This window comes from Arachis hypogaea, chromosome 8 (assembly GCF_003086295.3).
Source record: "Arachis hypogaea cultivar Tifrunner chromosome 8, arahy.Tifrunner.gnm2.J5K5, whole genome shotgun sequence".
In the NCBI taxonomy this organism is placed as follows: domain Eukaryota; kingdom Viridiplantae; phylum Streptophyta; class Magnoliopsida; order Fabales; family Fabaceae; genus Arachis; species Arachis hypogaea.
In genome coordinates, this window is record NC_092043.1 from 49776063 (window position 1) to 49792885 (window position 16823).

A 16823-nucleotide genomic window follows, 5' to 3' on the forward strand; every position below is an offset into this window, starting at 1 on the left:
AAGTTGCTTTATTTGAACTACTCTTATTGTCATGATTGTGCATGATAAATAGGAGAATAAACAGCTTAAAGCTTAGGGAGAGAAAAGAAAAACAGATAACCATACACACCAAAGATAAGATGTCTACGATGTAAAATTTTTATGCATTTTCTTGAAAGCACAACTATTTCTATCTCCATTTAACAAGATATAATTAATGAATAATATTAGAGAACCAATACTATCGCAGCTACTTTAAACCAATATTATAGTAGACTTCCAAAAAGCTCAGTGCAAAGCCGGCAAAAAATTAAGTTTTTATTGAATTTGAATTTTAGATGTTTTTTATAATTGAATTTCATATTTTTTTTATTTTTTAAAATTTCATATATTTTTTTTCTAATGCTAAGTGTTGACTATATAATATTGGCTCTCAAGACTTCTAAAAATTAATCAATAAATTATATTTATATCTTCATACCCAATGGTTAAACTTTCTTTCCTCTCACTCTAAATACCCTCTTAGGTGTATTTCCAAATTTTATTACCTTTGCTTTTAAAAGGAAATAAAAAAGTTAACGAATATTAGAACGTTAATATATTAAAATTAAATTCTTATTCTTTCTCCCATGCGTGTATTCTTGGTTGCTTCTCTTTCAATGCTTGAGAAACAATCTTTTTTTCTCTTTTCTATTTCTTTGGGTGCATTTCATATGTAGGATTTGATACCTTTTCAATCTGATGCTTTGATTTTGGTACACGATTCCCGGTGCATGAACATCCCAACTTTAACAAGTGGTTTGTCGGCAAAAGAGGAATTCACCTGTTGCATATGTGCCATTACTTTCCCCTCAAATATATACCCTTAAAATTCAAAATTCAAATATTCATGAGACCATTAACGGCAAAAGAAGTGGTATGATGAACTCACTAATAGTAGACTTTAGCAGTGAAGAATTTTCTGAATTCAACATTTTCTTGTTCATTCCAATACCAAATACAATCTAAATACATCCACAAAGTGCATTTCGTAAAAGAAAATATATAATAAGAATACATGGTGTGATAGGAGCCAACTTTTGCTCTATAGAAGAAAACATGGACTTGTAACAAAAATATTTTTCAGGCCGAACGAAGCACCTAGAAAAAACAAAAAGAACATGAACACAACACAAGGAAATGATAATCATAAGGGTTGATAAGATGATCTTACTGGAGAACCCTTCTTGAGCATTAGCAGAATGCAAGAGTTCTTGACCCTTTAGTCGAATTAATCAATTCATGGTACCTCGGAGGGTTGAGGGTAGCACATTGATCAAATAAATTGAACATTTTAATATGTACAGTTTTCACATGACTAGAGGCTCGGTTGGATGTTTCTACTTCGCATGTAGGTTAAAAATTGCGTTGGTAACTCCGCTAGAAGCGCTTGAACTACTGAAATCTCTCCACCTGCAAGAGAAAGAAGCTTATCATGCTTGATATTTCAAGAGAAATTCGCCAAATTCCTTGCAAACTGATACTTACTTTGAACATCCCGATACGGAACAAATTGGACTATATCACGGGAAGCAACGCGTCCAGATGAACTTTCAAGGGGTTCTCCCTTGTCTGCATCCAAAACCTGTGCAACAACAAAGTGTGAGCCACATAATTCTTGTAGTGGTTCGGTCAGCATCCGAGAGAACATAAGTTGACGTAATACCTCCATTTCTTTGAAATCAGCTCCTCCTACTCCAACAATAAGAATTGATAACGGTAGGTCCGAGGCTTTAACAAGAGCATCTTTTGTTTCTTGGAGATCTGTCACTACTCCATCCTTGGAAATATCAATCAAATCTCAGAGCAGAAGTGGAAAAACTAGGCAACAGGAATATCTTAAAAAGTTCTCAGGTATCAGGTGTAGGATCGTAGAATTGTATGCTCTACCATGCATAATATGATAGCACTAGCATGCCACGGAAAAGCTTACATACGAAGCAACGTATGTTTTATTGAGGAACAATGATAACTACTTTCAGGGATTAATAAGTAATTGAAGACTGCTACATATATTAACTTACTGTGATTATTAACAAAACAAAGTACTTCCTTCCACCATTTGCTACAGAATGGCTGGCAATTAGCGCGGCGTTGCTTATGACAGGTCCAAAAAGAGTCGGCCCTGCAAGAGACACATTAAGTAAGGCACTTGTGTATGCCGTCATAATTCCTTGGATCCCTTCCACCTGCGACAGACAGAAACCTTTTAATTAAATAACTATTTCAACATTACAACACAAGCAACTGAGCAAGATTGTGCTTAGCAGTTCTACCTCACAGTAATGACTGCTTCCATTCAAGTTGAAACAATGGGAGACAGGGCCATCAATTGGTCGTGCTCCAAACCCCCATGCAGGAAACCGCTTGTCTGAGTCATAAAACTGTATTACCTCCCCAACCTCAACAATTGCCTAAGAAAAAGCATTCATAGCACATGGATCAAAATTACACAAACTTATTAAGTTAAATCAATCTTCATTTCTTACCCTCTGGTATGCATTTTGCCTCCCGGAAGGATCAAGATAATGTAAAGAATCTGGAAGGCGTGGATTCCCATTTGAAGCTAGTCAATAAGAGAGCGAAAGGGGATAAGAACATATTTCATTCTTGTCATTCCAACACATGACCAGCATCTTTAATGAAAGTGTGAAACATATATTATTCATTAAGTTTTGTCTTCTTTTATCTACCTAATGAAAATAATGCTCGGATGGGGTAGGAAAATAGAGAGAATAAGGATGGGGAATGTCAACCTCATACCAGCTATTGAGACTGGAAACAGGCCCCAGAGGGTTGGCATTTTGGAGAACCCCAAAACACTCCCTCAAGGTAAACTGGACACAGCCAGAGTCCTCCACCCAACCAAGCGCCCTAGTGGGAACTCGAACCTAAGCATTAAGTGATGAGAATAAGTGTTTAAATTATTGAAGCACTAGCATGGGAATAGATTCGATGATGAAACTAAGGTTGCGTTTGTTTATAGGCACGAAACACTGAGACAGGGACATCGAGACACAAAATTGTGTTTAGCAAATGAGAAATGGACAGAGACATTGTGTCCAGAGACACTGAATTAGTATATTTTGTGTCCATCATGATAGGAAAGACACAAAGGCACTAACAAGAGACACAACTTATTTTTCATTATTTCTTTCATTATTCTTGTTATTTTTTTATAATTATATTTTTCTTCCCAAATTTTTGAATGAAAAAAATGAGAATAAATTGGACTTTCATAATTTATTCTAGTTTATCATCAAACAAAATACAAAAACACTAATTTTTTTGTCTCTGTCCTTTGTGTCTTATTTTCAGTGTCTTGTCTTGTCCTGTTCTCAGAACCAAACCAGCCTAAAGGTTGCATTAGCTTAATAATATTGAACTTTTAACATTATTGTAAACTTTATAGTGTCAAGAATCATTTTGCAATGCTATTCTATGCTGCAAACACTTATGTAAATTGGATGACTAAGAAAGATCATCTAGTGCCTAGATGAAAAGTCAAAGAACAAAACTTCATGTGTCAGCAAAATGTTTCAGAAAGAAAAATTGTATAATAAAAATTTTGTCATTTTATACTAGTTTTCGCAGATGTATACTTGAGAATCTGTGATGTAAATATAACATGACTGGGAAAACTATGAACAATATGAAAATTTTCTATTTCTTTCAGATAGGATGGTTAAATTCTATGGCAAAACTGGATATCCTACAGTGAATAATCAGCCTTACATAGGACTCAAACAAAGTTAGGTATAATCTGAGAAAAAATCTAAATTAAATCCAAAAGAAATCCAATCCATGATATATTGGACACAACAAATTTCATCTGGTAATATTGTAAGAATAATAATATTGACATCTTATCTCGATCACTTGATCATTATATAAATGTAGATCAGTTTAAGAAGTTTAAGGAAACTTGTGGTGTACCTGTAAAGTCAACAGCCACCATAAAGTTCAATTCAAATCCCCCAGCCACATAATCCAGGAAAGTATATTGCACACTTTCAGTGAATTTGTCCACAAATAACTGGCTGTTTAACACCTGTATTATAGTTAAATATAATTTTAGTTATGACAGAGAAAGTCACCAAAAAAAATCAATTTATATTAATATAATAAGTTAATAACACCTTGTTAGGCAGAAATAATTTTTCTCCTTGGCCACTGGAATGAATCTTCTCCAACTCCAGCAAAGATCTCTTCACTTTTCTGATAAATCAAGAACAAAAGCCCTAATATGCATTTAATTAAGCTAGAAATGGAATTAATGGAAAAATTGCCACACGCCAGCAAAAGGAGCTGGTTATTACCCCATCAGATCATGTTTGCCATTGCTATTGAAGTTATAGCACTCTATTATCAAAGGACTGTCCTGTATATGATTAGAATTTAAAATGAGACAGCTTCAATGATGCAGAGAACATAAAGCCAAAATGTAACATAAAAAAGAAGATAAGACTATGTGATAGACTGATAGTTCATTTGCATGGAAACATGATATGTATGCTTTCACTGCACTGTTATCTGCACAACATCCTAGTACAAGCATATTTTTATGATATGAAGGAAAAAAAAAAACTGTATGCTAACACCAACACTATTAAATATAACAAATGCTGATATGAAATGACAAAACTATGAAAGAATAATATTTTTAAATTATGTTATATGCCTTAGTTCATAAACAGGGTGCATGTTTTGACCCCAGTGCAACTTGATCTAGTGACCTGCTATTTGAGGAAATCTTTGAAACAGAAAGAACATGATATGCCACTTTGCTTCAATTGGAAATGGAAACTAGAAATGCCTATGATAAAAGTATGATTGCCATGCTAGTTTTTCAAGTAATGGGTGGCCACACTAAATAACACAACATTTAAGTTATCAACCTTGCCTCCTACTTGTTGAATATTCAAGAACACTGGCTTCCACATTGGGTTGAGATCATTCTTTATAACTTCTGTTTTGCAAATGGGAATTTGCATACCACCTTCAACCACTTTTGATAACAGTAAAAAAGGATCCTGCAATGCAGACAAAAACAAGCGTTACTCATAACTTGCACCCCTCATATTGTCCTAAGGGAAAAGGAAAAAGATACATACACTTCTTGAGAATAGATCTCTATATTCCAAATCCGAACACCTGAAAATCATCTCTATTGCAGTCTTTGAGCTAAGAGATTCTTCACAATGAACTAAGAGCTTCCCATAGTTCTGTGAGTGGGTTGATGTGATAAAGTCATCTCTGTGTAGATCTAACGTCAATGATTGATCAAATCTTGTAATTATCTGCACAAGCAACTTTGTTAATGTATATATAGTTGTTGGGATGCTAATTTAATTTGACTAATGTATAGACCACATTACTTTGAACAAACAATTAATGGATCACAAAATTCTAAATATTCTTGCTCATTACAAATGAACAAATAACTCAAACAGAACTGTGGAGCATTTAAAATGTCCAATCATCATATATTTAGAAAATATAATGTGAGATGGGGAGCAGTCCAAGAAAAATCGATATAATTGTTAGTATAATGAATTTGCTTCTTAGTTGATAGTAGTACAGTACAACAAGAAGTTGATAGTCAGTATGTTACCTCAGATAATGCACAGGTCGCCTCACCAAGAAATTGCTGCTCTTCCAGCTTAAGCATCTGCACAAGGCAAATAAATAGTTACAATCTACTAATCTAGTCCTTTTTACACCTGTTCTAAGAACGTTTTATCGCATCTAATGAACTAACAAGCATACAAAAAGGTCCACTTGGCAAACCAATATCTTCTACTGCAATGATCCATTTTTACTGAGTACACATACTTTATGTTTCTCATAGCATGCCCTAATTACTTCTAAAATTTACAAGTTCAAACAGCTAGAATAGCAACATCTAAAACGTATTTATCCCCAATGAAAACATTGACAGAAACATCACTCAGGAGCTAACTTATAACAAATAGTATTTGTTAATGCATATATAAAAATTTTCAGGAAGGAAAGTGAGGCACCACCACACCAGAAGCTACTTGATGAGAAACTTACTTATTGGGACTATATCTTAATCAAAAAAGCAGGAAAAAAATTCAAGCACACACACCATCATAAACACTATACCTTCACATCTACATTGTGAAACTGAGTATCAACATCATACACACGAAACCTGTGATGAAAGAATTTTATAGAACAGTTCCTGGTGAAACAAAAAAATGCTCATCGGCCTTGTTAGGAGTATACATATTGTATTCAAACTTACACTAAAACTTGGACAACCTCAAAATGATAAATGAGGGTGTGTTTAGTAATCCATGTTGGATCCAATGAATTTAGAACTACTTCTGTACGCCCAAGTTCCTCAAGTGCTCCATTTTTTCCTTTCGTATAAAGAACCAACATTGGGTCACTCTACAAGAAGAAAAATTAATCGTAATATATTGTAAATTTTCTGTGATGGATGCAATATTCATGCAGTTGAATGATAAGAATATTAATTAACAGAATCTGAAAGCATAATTTTAACTTATGAATAAATGGTAGTCCTATACCCAAAGGAACAATTGACATGGCCCCAGTGATTCATGTGGTTTATTTGTTGAACTATGTTAAATAAGAATTGATATGTTAAGTATGCCTTGGTCTCTTATGTCAGTCTGAGGATCTATCATAGTATACATTTTCTTCTCGTCTACAACACAAAGGAAGTTCGACATCATTTTTTTATTCTAGTAAATACAATTAGAGAAACAATTCCAATGTAATCCATTATATATATACGCACACATAAACTTTCTTTGCTTTTACTTAGCATACTCTATATTTGGCCTAGATTATTGGATTTTCTTTCCTTTTTCACTGGGATTCAATTGCATGCGCTGGCGTCGGACAATATTGAACAATGTTTACACCTCAATCAATTATTAACTGCCACACAAGCAACACACTTAAACAGTCAACTTTTAAATCCACTAGTACAAATTATTGATTGATTCGTTGAAAGATACAATACATTCTGATAATTTCTTGCCAGAGATAGCAGCTTATGAATCGATGATCCCAATCCCAGAAGCAACTAGCTACTCATTACCATGAGCAAAATACAAGTAATTCAGGTTGAAGTTTTCATGAATTTTCGTATTACGTTACTTGTAATGATCAAATCTATGTGATGATGATGTCATGTGCGTATCAAATAGAACAGATCGAAACAAGAGATAATTCTGGTATAAACTAGATATTCACAACTTAACATCATGTAAACTCATTAATTAACCAAGAACAAAAACACAGAAAAATTAATAACGGAGCGAACGGAACCGCAACAAGTTAATTAACTAAACAGAAGCATGAGCTTCAGATTCCGAAATGCTTAACCAACAAACCTTTGAGAGCACATCCCTGTCGCGCAATCCCGAAGCGGAGAACGATAACTGCACAAAAAAAAAAAACAAAAAAAAATGAAGCAAAAAGTTCTATAGCCGAGAACAGGAAGAAGAAGAATGAAGCTAGTTCTAAAGCTGAGATAAAGAAGACGTCGAAAAGGTAGAACCTCGATCTGAGAGAAGAGGCCGCGGTGGCCTCGGGAGCGGAGGAAGTAGTCGACGGCGTCGTTGGCGGTGTCAGCCTGATTCCGGAGATCTCCCGCAGTGGTACCGACGGAGGCATGGCCACCGGCGACGTCAGAGCAGCAGTTTCCCATTGGAAATTGGCGGCGGTTTGAAACGAAGTGAGTTGACTCAGTAAGTGAGTGTTATGCGTCAAAATGAGGAAAGAGAATGTGAGCCGAAAACGGAAACTGCGTAACCAAAGGGAACGAAACTGGAGAAGACTACAGTCACTACTCACTACACAGACTCGGTGAATTTTGTATTTCAATAAAAAAAAAAAAAGAGTGTTGCTAAGGAGCCAATTGTCATTGTAAATTTTAAAAAGTTAAATTTAATCGGATTTGTAGAGTTTTTTAGAGTATTTGAGAATGTTCTAAATGGTTCTGGAACGTTCTAAAATGTCCTAGAAGGTTCCGGAATATTCTAGAAGGTTCTATAATACTCTATAAGACCATAGAGTATTCTAAAAGAGTGTAGATATATATAGAAGTATACAGAGTGGTATGGAATAATCTAAAAACATTTAGAAAGTTGTGGTAGGATAGATATTTGTAAAGAAGGTTCTGGATGATTAATCTCGACCATTGAGGAGATGGATGGCTATAAATAGGGATGAGAATTAGAGTATGTGTGTGTGAATCATTTGTAACCACCACTCGAATAATAAAGTGTTCTTTCCACCAAAGCTTCATTTCTCTTGTGTTCTCCTGTGTTCTTAGCTTTCTTGCTAAGTATTGAGGGTTAGGCTGACTTGGTCTTAGCTCAAGAGGTTGAGTAAATCCGAGTGCCGGCACGGTAGCGTTGGAGTGTGTCCAAGGCCGTGACAATTTGGCATCAGAGCAAGGTTCGAGAGGGAGCACAAGTGGTTTGTGGGTATGACTTCTAGTGTAACCATGGAGCATGTCGAGTCTCAAAGGGGAAGGAATGCTATTCCTTCTCAATGGGGAGGCAAGAAGGTCCGTTCTTCAAGTGAGCCTAGAGGTAAGGACTCTAACTTCTTAGATGAAAGAGTTTCTATGTTGGAAAATGTTCTATCCTCTATGGATGAGCGGTTCCAAAGGATAGAACATGACAAGGAGACCCTCGAGGCTCACGTGTTGGGAGAACTAGATGCTTTCAAAGAAAGCATGCTCCAATCGAAGAAAAGCTTGAGAATTCCTTGAAACTATTTGAGGAATTTCGAGTTTGGTTCGAGGAGGCAAAATCTCAACCAACCATTATAAGGGAGACAACAAAGATTGATCTTTCAAAGCCAAAGGAGTTCAAGGGCGTGAGGGACGCTCGAGAGGTGGAGAACTTCCTATGGCAAATGGAGAGGTACTTTGAAGGCCAAGGGGTGGTCGAAGAAGCAATAAAGGTACGCACTGCAGCTCTCTATCTTTCTGATAATGCTACTTTGTGGTGGAGGAGAAAGTGCGTAGAAACTTGCAACATAACCACATGGAAAGATTTCAAAAGGGAGTTGAAAAGACAATTCTCCCCTGAGAACGTGGTTTATGAAGCAAGGAAGAAGTTGAGGGAGTTGAAGCACAAGAGTACGATTAGCGACTACATAAAGGAGTTCACTACTCTCACACTTCAAATCCCCAACTTAGCATCAGATGATGCATTGTTCTTCTTCATTGATGGACTCCAACTTTGGGCAAAGCAAGAAATACAAAGAAGGAATGTTAAGGATGTCGATGAGGCCATCGTCGTGGCCGAATCACTCACTGAGTATCATAGGGAATACTCTAAACCCAATTCTTCTTCCAAGCCTAGTTCTACTAAAGGTGGGGGAGACAAGGGGAAGAGTTGCTCAACCAAGAAGGAAGGAAAATACTCTTCAAAGAAAGAGTACGAGGAAAAGAAGAAGGCTTTCGTGCCCAAAGGAGGATGCTTCGTGTGCAAGTGACCACACCAAATGAAGGACTGTTCCAAGTTAGGGACTCTGGCATCTATCGCCGAGGAACGAGAAGTCAAACTCAAGTAACTGAGTGTGTTGGATCCATCCAACACATAAATACTGTGAAGGGCAAAGAGGCAAGCACTGCATAAAAGAAAGGCTTGATGTATGTCAAAGCATTTATCAATGAAAAACCTGTCATGGCTATGATCGACACTGGTGCTACACACAACTTCATCACGCCTGATGAAGCAAAGAGGCTTGGGTTGAAGATCACCGAAAAGAATGGCTGATTCAAACACGTGAATACCAAGGGTGAACCCCTCAAGGGAGTAGCAAAAAGGGTTGAGATGACTCTTGGTTCTTGGAAAGGCCTTGTGAATTTTTCTGTAGCACCCATGGATGATTTTAAAATAGTCATCAGACTCGATTTACAAAGGAAGGCAAATATAATACCTATGCCATACTACAACATAGTATGCGTAATGGAGAAAGGGTCTCCATGCATGGTCCCTACAATCTCAAAAGTTGGAGGAATCCCGATGCTCTCGACCATGCAACTCAAGAAAGATTTCAATAAGGGGAAGATGATGTCTTTGCTACAAGAGGAGTCAACGTCCAAAGGAGAAGTTGTTCCCCCTAAAATCAAGGAAGCCCTTGAAGAAAATAAAGATGTGATGCATCCCGAGTTGTCAAAACAACTACCACCTAGGAGGAAGGTGGACCACAAGATTGAATACAAGTCAAGCAAGACTAATGTGGTAGCAGATGCGCTGAGTCGCAAAGCTGAGTTGGCGGCCATTTCTATGGTTGAAGGAGATATTGTGCATACCATCAAGGAAGGGTTGCATCACGATCCATTAGCCAAGAAGTTGGTGGAGTTGGCTAGAGAAGGTAAGACTAAAAGATTTTGGTTAGAAAATGACCTTCTCTACATAAAAGGGAGAAGAGTATACGTTCCTAAGTGGGAAAATCTGAGAAGGAAGTTGATAAGAGAATGCCACGACACCAAGTGGGCTGGTCACCAAGGTCAGCGAAGGACCTTGGCACTCATTGAATCTTCTTATTATTGGCCTCAAATGAGAGATGACGTCGAGAGCTATGTGAAGACTTGTCTTGTTTGCCAACAAGATAAGATTGAAAATAAGACACCAAGCAGGTTGTTGGAACCTCTGCCTCCATCAGAGCGACCGTGGAAAAGTGTCTCTCTGGATTTCATCTCTGCCTTACCGAAATCTGAGGGGTTTGGATCTATTCTCGTGGTAGCGGATCGATTTTCGAAGTATGCTACCTTTATACCCGCCCCTACTGACTGCACTGCAGAGGAGGTAGCACGACAATTCTTCAAGAATGTGGTGAAATATTGGGGATTGCCTAAGAGCATCATTAGTGATCGAGATCCACGCTTCACAGGATGACTATGGACATAGCTGTTCAAACTCCTTGGGTCGGAGCTTCATTTTTCAACAATCTTCCATCCTCAAATCGATGGGCAGACTGAGAGAGTGAATGCCTTGCTCGAGTGTTACTTAAGGCATTTCGTAAGCGCTAATCAGAAGGATTGGACAAAACTCCTAGACATTGCTCAGTTCTCATACAATTTGCAAAGGAGTGAGTCTACAGGGAAGAGTCCGTTCGAGATTGTGACTGGACAACAGCCACTTACGCCTCACTCTCTTTCTTCCTCTTACTCAGGAAAGAGCCATGGAGCTTATCATATGATTAAGTCTTGGGGAGAACAAGCAGATGTTACTCATTCTTACCTCGACAAAACTGCAAAGAAGATGAAGAAATGGCAGATAAGAAGAGGAGGCATGCAAGCTATCAAGTGGGAGACAAGGTAATGATTAAACTTCCTCCACAACAATTCAAAGCCTTTCGCAAGGTTCATAAGGGCTTAATCCGCAAATACGAAGGGCCATTTGAGATCATTGGACGTGTTGGGGAGGTTGCTTACAAAATACAATTCCCTCCCTCTATGAAGATCCACCCGGTCTTCCATGTGAGTATGCTTAAACCATATCATGAAGACCAAGATGAACCGAGTAGAGGTGACTCGAGTCGTGCTCCGCCTGTGGTGATTAGATCCTTTGATAAAGAAATCGAAGAGATCTTAGTTAATCGCGTCGTACGACGAAGAGGAGTACCACCAAGTATCCAATACTTGATCAAGTGGAAAGGACTCCCGATAACCGAAGCAAGCTGGAAAACTTATGAAGATCTGTGGCAATTCCAAGAACACCTACAGCGCTATCATGAACAGAACGCGACGAGGACGTCTGCGCATTAGGTGGGGGAGAATGTTACGGTAAATTTTAGAAAGTTAAATTTAAACGTGTTTGTAGAGCTTTCTGGAGTATTTGAGAATGCTCTAGATGGTTCCGGAACGTTCTAGAATGTCCTAGAAGGTCCCGAAATACTCTAGAAGACCATAGAGTATTCTAGAAGAGTGTAGATGTATATAGAAGTATAAAGAGTGGTATGGAATAATCTAGAAACATTTAAAAAGTTGTGGTAGGATAGATATTTGTAAAGAAGGTTATGGATGATTAATCTAGACCATTGATTAGATTTAATCCTAACCATCCATTGAGGAGGTGGATGGCTATAAATAGGGATGAGAGTTAGAGTATGTGTGTGTGAATCATTTGTAACCACCACTTGAGTAATAAAGTGTTCTTTCCACCAAAGCTTCCTTTCTCTTGTATTCTCTTGTGTTCTTAGCTTTCTTGCTAAGTATTGAGGGTTAAGTTGATTTGGTCTTAACTCAAGAGGTTGAGTAAGTCCGAGTGCCGGCACGGTAGCATTGGAGTGTGTCTAAGGCCGTGACACAATGGCTTAAGCGTACAATATGTACAATGGGCTAAATATTTGGTCTATGAATAAAATGAACATCACTTATACTATCCAGAAGAACCAGATACCCAGGATAATAAACATCTCATGTCATAAAACCACTCATCTTAAAAATTTAATCTAATTTTGGGGTTCACCAAGGATTCAAACTCTTGACCTTTTGGATCTAGAGTTCTAATACCATATCATGAATCCACTCATCCCAAAAGCGTAACCTAATAGGACAATGTAACACTAATGGTCATATTTCTAATACTTCCTAAACCTCCATTGTCCATATTGTACGCTTAAGTCATTGGCTCATTATACTTTCCCAAAATATAAATAAATAAACCAACTTACCCCTTGTGGCTAATTTTTTTGTATGTTGAAAAAATGTTGGTATAATACTCCATTATTGAATTTTATAATGTTTTTTAAAATTGTAGGAGTAAAATAATACGTCCTCTTGTATTGTATGTTTTTAAAAGGAGAGTGCTAAATAAATTATGACTATTTTGAACAACATGAATAACTACCAATCAAATAAAAACACACTATATATCTAAATTAATTATCTAAATTTTAATATTAAAATAATTATTCATACACCTAGTGAAATGAACATCCGATATATCTATTATTCACATTATTTAATATTTTCATTGTCTACCCATAATTTTTTTAAAATATACAATACAAGGGGGCGTATTGTCAATACAAGGAGGCATATTGTCTTGCTCCCACAATTTTAAAAAATACCATAAAATTCAATAATTGAGTATTGCACCAACATTTTTTTAATATGTAAAAAAATAAAAAATACTATTTGTACACCAAAATCAGCCACCAATGTATTTATATATAAATACATATGTGATTTAATTTATTTTCAATATGTATTTATAGTCCAGCATGTATTTTATATTAGTGATTGATTTTGGTGTATACGTAGTATAACCCTAAAAAAATAAAGTTACGCATTCTACTAACTACTAAGAGATACCGTAGGCAACTAAGAGAAAAGAAATAAAAATAAAAAAAATACCTCCTTGTACTAACTACTAAAGATATGGTAGGCAACTAAATAAAAAATATTAAAATAAAAAAACAATCGTATAAATATTTACGTTAATAAATTATAATTTAAATAACATAATTTTTTTATATTCGCCTAAAATTACAAATTCAAATCTTATTCTTATCTTTAAAAAAAATCATATAAATATTTACACATAACTATAGGTATTATTTATCTCTTTTTTCATATATATTTAAAATTTTTGATATATATTTTAAATAAGTGGTTAATTTTATAATTAATTTTAATATATACATCACATAATTAATTTTTAATTTTTAATTTGTATTTTATGAAGATAAGTCGATAACCAATATTTTGTATCAATTCCGTTACATTACCAACAACATTTATGTCAACATCTGTCAACTCTTATTTATAATTGTGTTTAATGGAAGTGTATTTGTGGATGTGTCTAATAAAAATGTATTTTTTATAACTGTGTTTAATAGAAGTGTCTTTATAGATATATTTTTTGAAGTGTCTCTTTATATATGTGTTTAAAATATAATAATTAACCATTGTTAATAATAAATTGACAGATAATATGTTAGTACCCTATACTTTTCTATTTTGTATATACTTAGTCTGATGTTTTTTATTTAATTTATTTTTTTAAATAAAAGTTTTTCTCCATTTACAGAAAAAAGAGATCACATATTTAGTTAGTTGATTTTTTTATAAAAAATAAAAATATTATATATACATAAAATTTAATTATTAAATCAGTTATTTTATATTTTATATTAGTAATCGATTTAGTAATTAAATTTTAATATACATATCTGAAAAAGACATAATCCTCAATTCAACTCATCGAAAGTAAAGCTAAATTAGGGAAAGTAAAGCAAAATTATGGATAAATCTTACTTGTAAGGTAGAGAATTCTTTGCTGCATATTATCTAATTCCTTTAAGAAAAATCCAATCCCCTTATTACTAGCCTATTTTAATCTTTTAGATTGATGAGTTATATTATTTTAGTCTTTGATTTTTTTAATTACTACAATTTAGTATTTTAAATTTAAAAAAATGTATTAATATAATTTTTTGTGTATTTTCTATCTTTCTAAACTCAATACTACTAATGACATGACTCAAGTTTTATTACGTTAGATATATTAAAACAGTGTTGTATGTGTATTAATGCTAAAAAAAGTATTAAATGATAGTATTTAAAGATTTGAATAATATTAAAATATCATATTCCTCTCTTTTTAACAATTAATCCTCAAACAATATCGTTTAATACTTTCTTTAGCGTTAAAATACATACGATGTTATTTTAATATATCTAATGTGATAAAATTTAAACTACTTCACTAATGACTTTAAACTCCAATAATAAAAAATACATGAAAAATCACTAAATTGTAATAATTAAAAAATTAAAAATTAAATCAATGCAAATTACCGATTTTAAAAATTAAAGTGGGGCTTATCTCCTTCTCAATCCTTTTTATTGTTGCAAAATATGTGGTCATTTACCTAACATTGTGTCATTAATTCTTAGGACAGTCAAGTCAAAAAACCCTTCAACAAGGCAACAAGGACTTGAGCTGTTGATTATAGCACCTCTAATAGTCATATCATAGATAATATCATACCGAATGATTGGATAATCATGTCATATATTGTATAGTTATGTTAGAGTGAGAACTAAAGAATTTTTTTTGGTGACTAATGAAAAAAAAGGAGAACTAAAGAAATTTGGTATACAAAATTTTCTTCCAAGAAATATCTTTCATTATATCCATTCAAATAATTTGTTATTTATAAGATTTAAGATAAGAATATTTAAAATTTTTAGATTTTTGAAATTTGAGTCAAAATTTACTTTAAGAAAGTTTAAGAGAAGAACATTGAAATGTTTTAGATTAGGAGTGAATGCCTCTCTCTTCGCTCTGGATAATTTTTGGAAGGATTACGGGGCTCTAATAAAAGAAAATATCTATTTTTATTTTTAATATTTAATTTTATGAGATTGATTAGTCTATTTATTAATAATTTTTTAAGTGATATATTACTCACTAATATTAATATATCTTTTATTTAATTTTTATAAATAAATATAATTAAAAATTATTAATATTTTTTATTTTACACAATAAATTTAGTCAATATATTTAAAAAATAACCAAAAAATAACTAAATGATCCTAACAATTATCCCCTAACAATTACCCCTATAATTATTCTTAAAAAACAATGAGACTCTTTACAAAAAAGAATATCAATCTTAGTTGGTTCTTATCGGATAAATTAACAGTTTAATATGCTACGTAGGTTAATTTCGTTAATACAGAAAAAAATATTAACAGAGAGACTAATAAAAATAAAGATTAAGAATTAAAAATAATATTTTTTATTAAAGATCTTGTCTTTCGAAATAATTGTCAGAGGTGTTTAAATTTTTTTCTCTTTAGATTAGTGATTGAGAAAGTTTAAAAGTACTATTTTAAAGACTATCATGTAACAATGTAACATTGCTTAATATGATACATGCATTTTGTTAGGTAGACAATAATTTTTATGAACAATGTGAATAATAGGCTCTAAAATTAGTCTAAAAAGTAAAAACACACAATACTCCCAAATTACCCACCTAAATCTTAATATTAAGATAACTATCCACACACCTAGCAAGTTGAACATTTAATATATCTATTGTTTACATTGTTTAATATTTTTATTGTCTACCTATACTTTTCCATGATAAAAATATCAACAATTGTTAAAGACGGTATATAAACAAATCTTATGATTGTTTTCAAACTCACTCTTAACTTGTTTAACTCAATTTTATTTACATCGCCTCAGGCAAAATACAAAACAATTTTTTATATTCTGAATTTAAATTTTCATAAAATTGGATATCAAATGATTATCTTTTATTATCTATAAGTCCGAAAACTTAAAGAACTTTCTCGGTTTATTCTTATTTTTTATAGAAAAAAATTAAAACACGATTTAATGTTATTCGTTGTGAAACAAAAGAACAAAAATTACTTTTAAAATAATCACTTTCTGGAAGTGCTTTTTGAAATAAACCCTGATTATTTAATCCTTTTGCAGTTTTCAAGTAAAGATTTTGTACTTAAAGAAGAGACACCATTCTGTTAAATTTTTATAACATCAATATTGATTTATCAGCAAGTAGGGTGGTAACATACAATTTACTCATAAGTATCCAATCTTCCTCAATTTAGTCGGATAAGATTGTAAATCTAATTCGCTACTAGTAGAGTTGAGTGCGGAACAGGCAGGGTATGGACCCTGTATATGTATATGTTATAAAATTATATTATAGGTAGATGTTAAACTAAGAACCTCTCACTTAGTGCAAAAATTTTTTACTATTGAACTAAAATCATCAATTAATAAGGT

At 33.7% G+C, this 16823-nt stretch overlaps 1 protein-coding gene across 2 annotated transcripts; it reads right to left on the reverse strand.

Moving 5' to 3' along the window:
- Positions 1-419: 419 nt before the first annotated feature.
- LOC112708096 (protein BONZAI 1) lies at positions 420-7903 on the reverse strand. Of its 2 annotated transcripts, XR_003156247.3 has the most exons (17): positions 7580-7903; positions 7413-7460; positions 6290-6438; positions 6148-6196; positions 5633-5689; positions 5133-5318; positions 4917-5051; positions 4338-4399; positions 4158-4236; positions 3955-4069; positions 2508-2584; positions 2295-2432; positions 2043-2207; positions 1685-1798; positions 1507-1603; positions 1193-1431; positions 420-802 (listed from the first exon to the last, which is right to left on the reverse strand). XR_003156247.3 is itself a non-coding variant. In XM_025760228.3 (16 exons), exons 1-16 carry the CDS (start codon positions 7727-7729, stop codon positions 1337-1339), a joined length of 1716 nt encoding a protein of 571 aa, XP_025616013.1. In that variant the 5' UTR covers positions 7730-7903; the 3' UTR covers positions 937-1336. The 2 variants fall into 2 exon arrangements, 1 of the variants encoding a protein (XP_025616013.1); XM_025760228.3 differs by lacking the exon at positions 420-802 and having other exon boundaries at positions 937-1431.
- Between the last annotated feature and the right edge of the window lie 8920 nt (positions 7904-16823).

What these genes read in the sequence shown, in the direction of transcription:
- LOC112708096 (XM_025760228.3), bottom strand. Translation starts at nt 7,729, where the DNA reads ATGGGAAACTGCTGCTCTGACGTCGCCGGTGGCCATGCCTCCGTCGGT. An exon ending in TTCACAATGTAGATGTGAAG is followed by an intron (nt 5,690 to 6,147) that starts GTATAGTGTTTA and finishes TGCCTTGTGCAG; the next exon opens with ATGCTTAAGCTGGAAGAGCA. An exon ending in CGACCTGTGCATTATCTGAG is followed by an intron (nt 5,319 to 5,632) that starts GTAACATACTGA and finishes TTGCTTGTGCAG; the next exon opens with ATAATTACAAGATTTGATCA.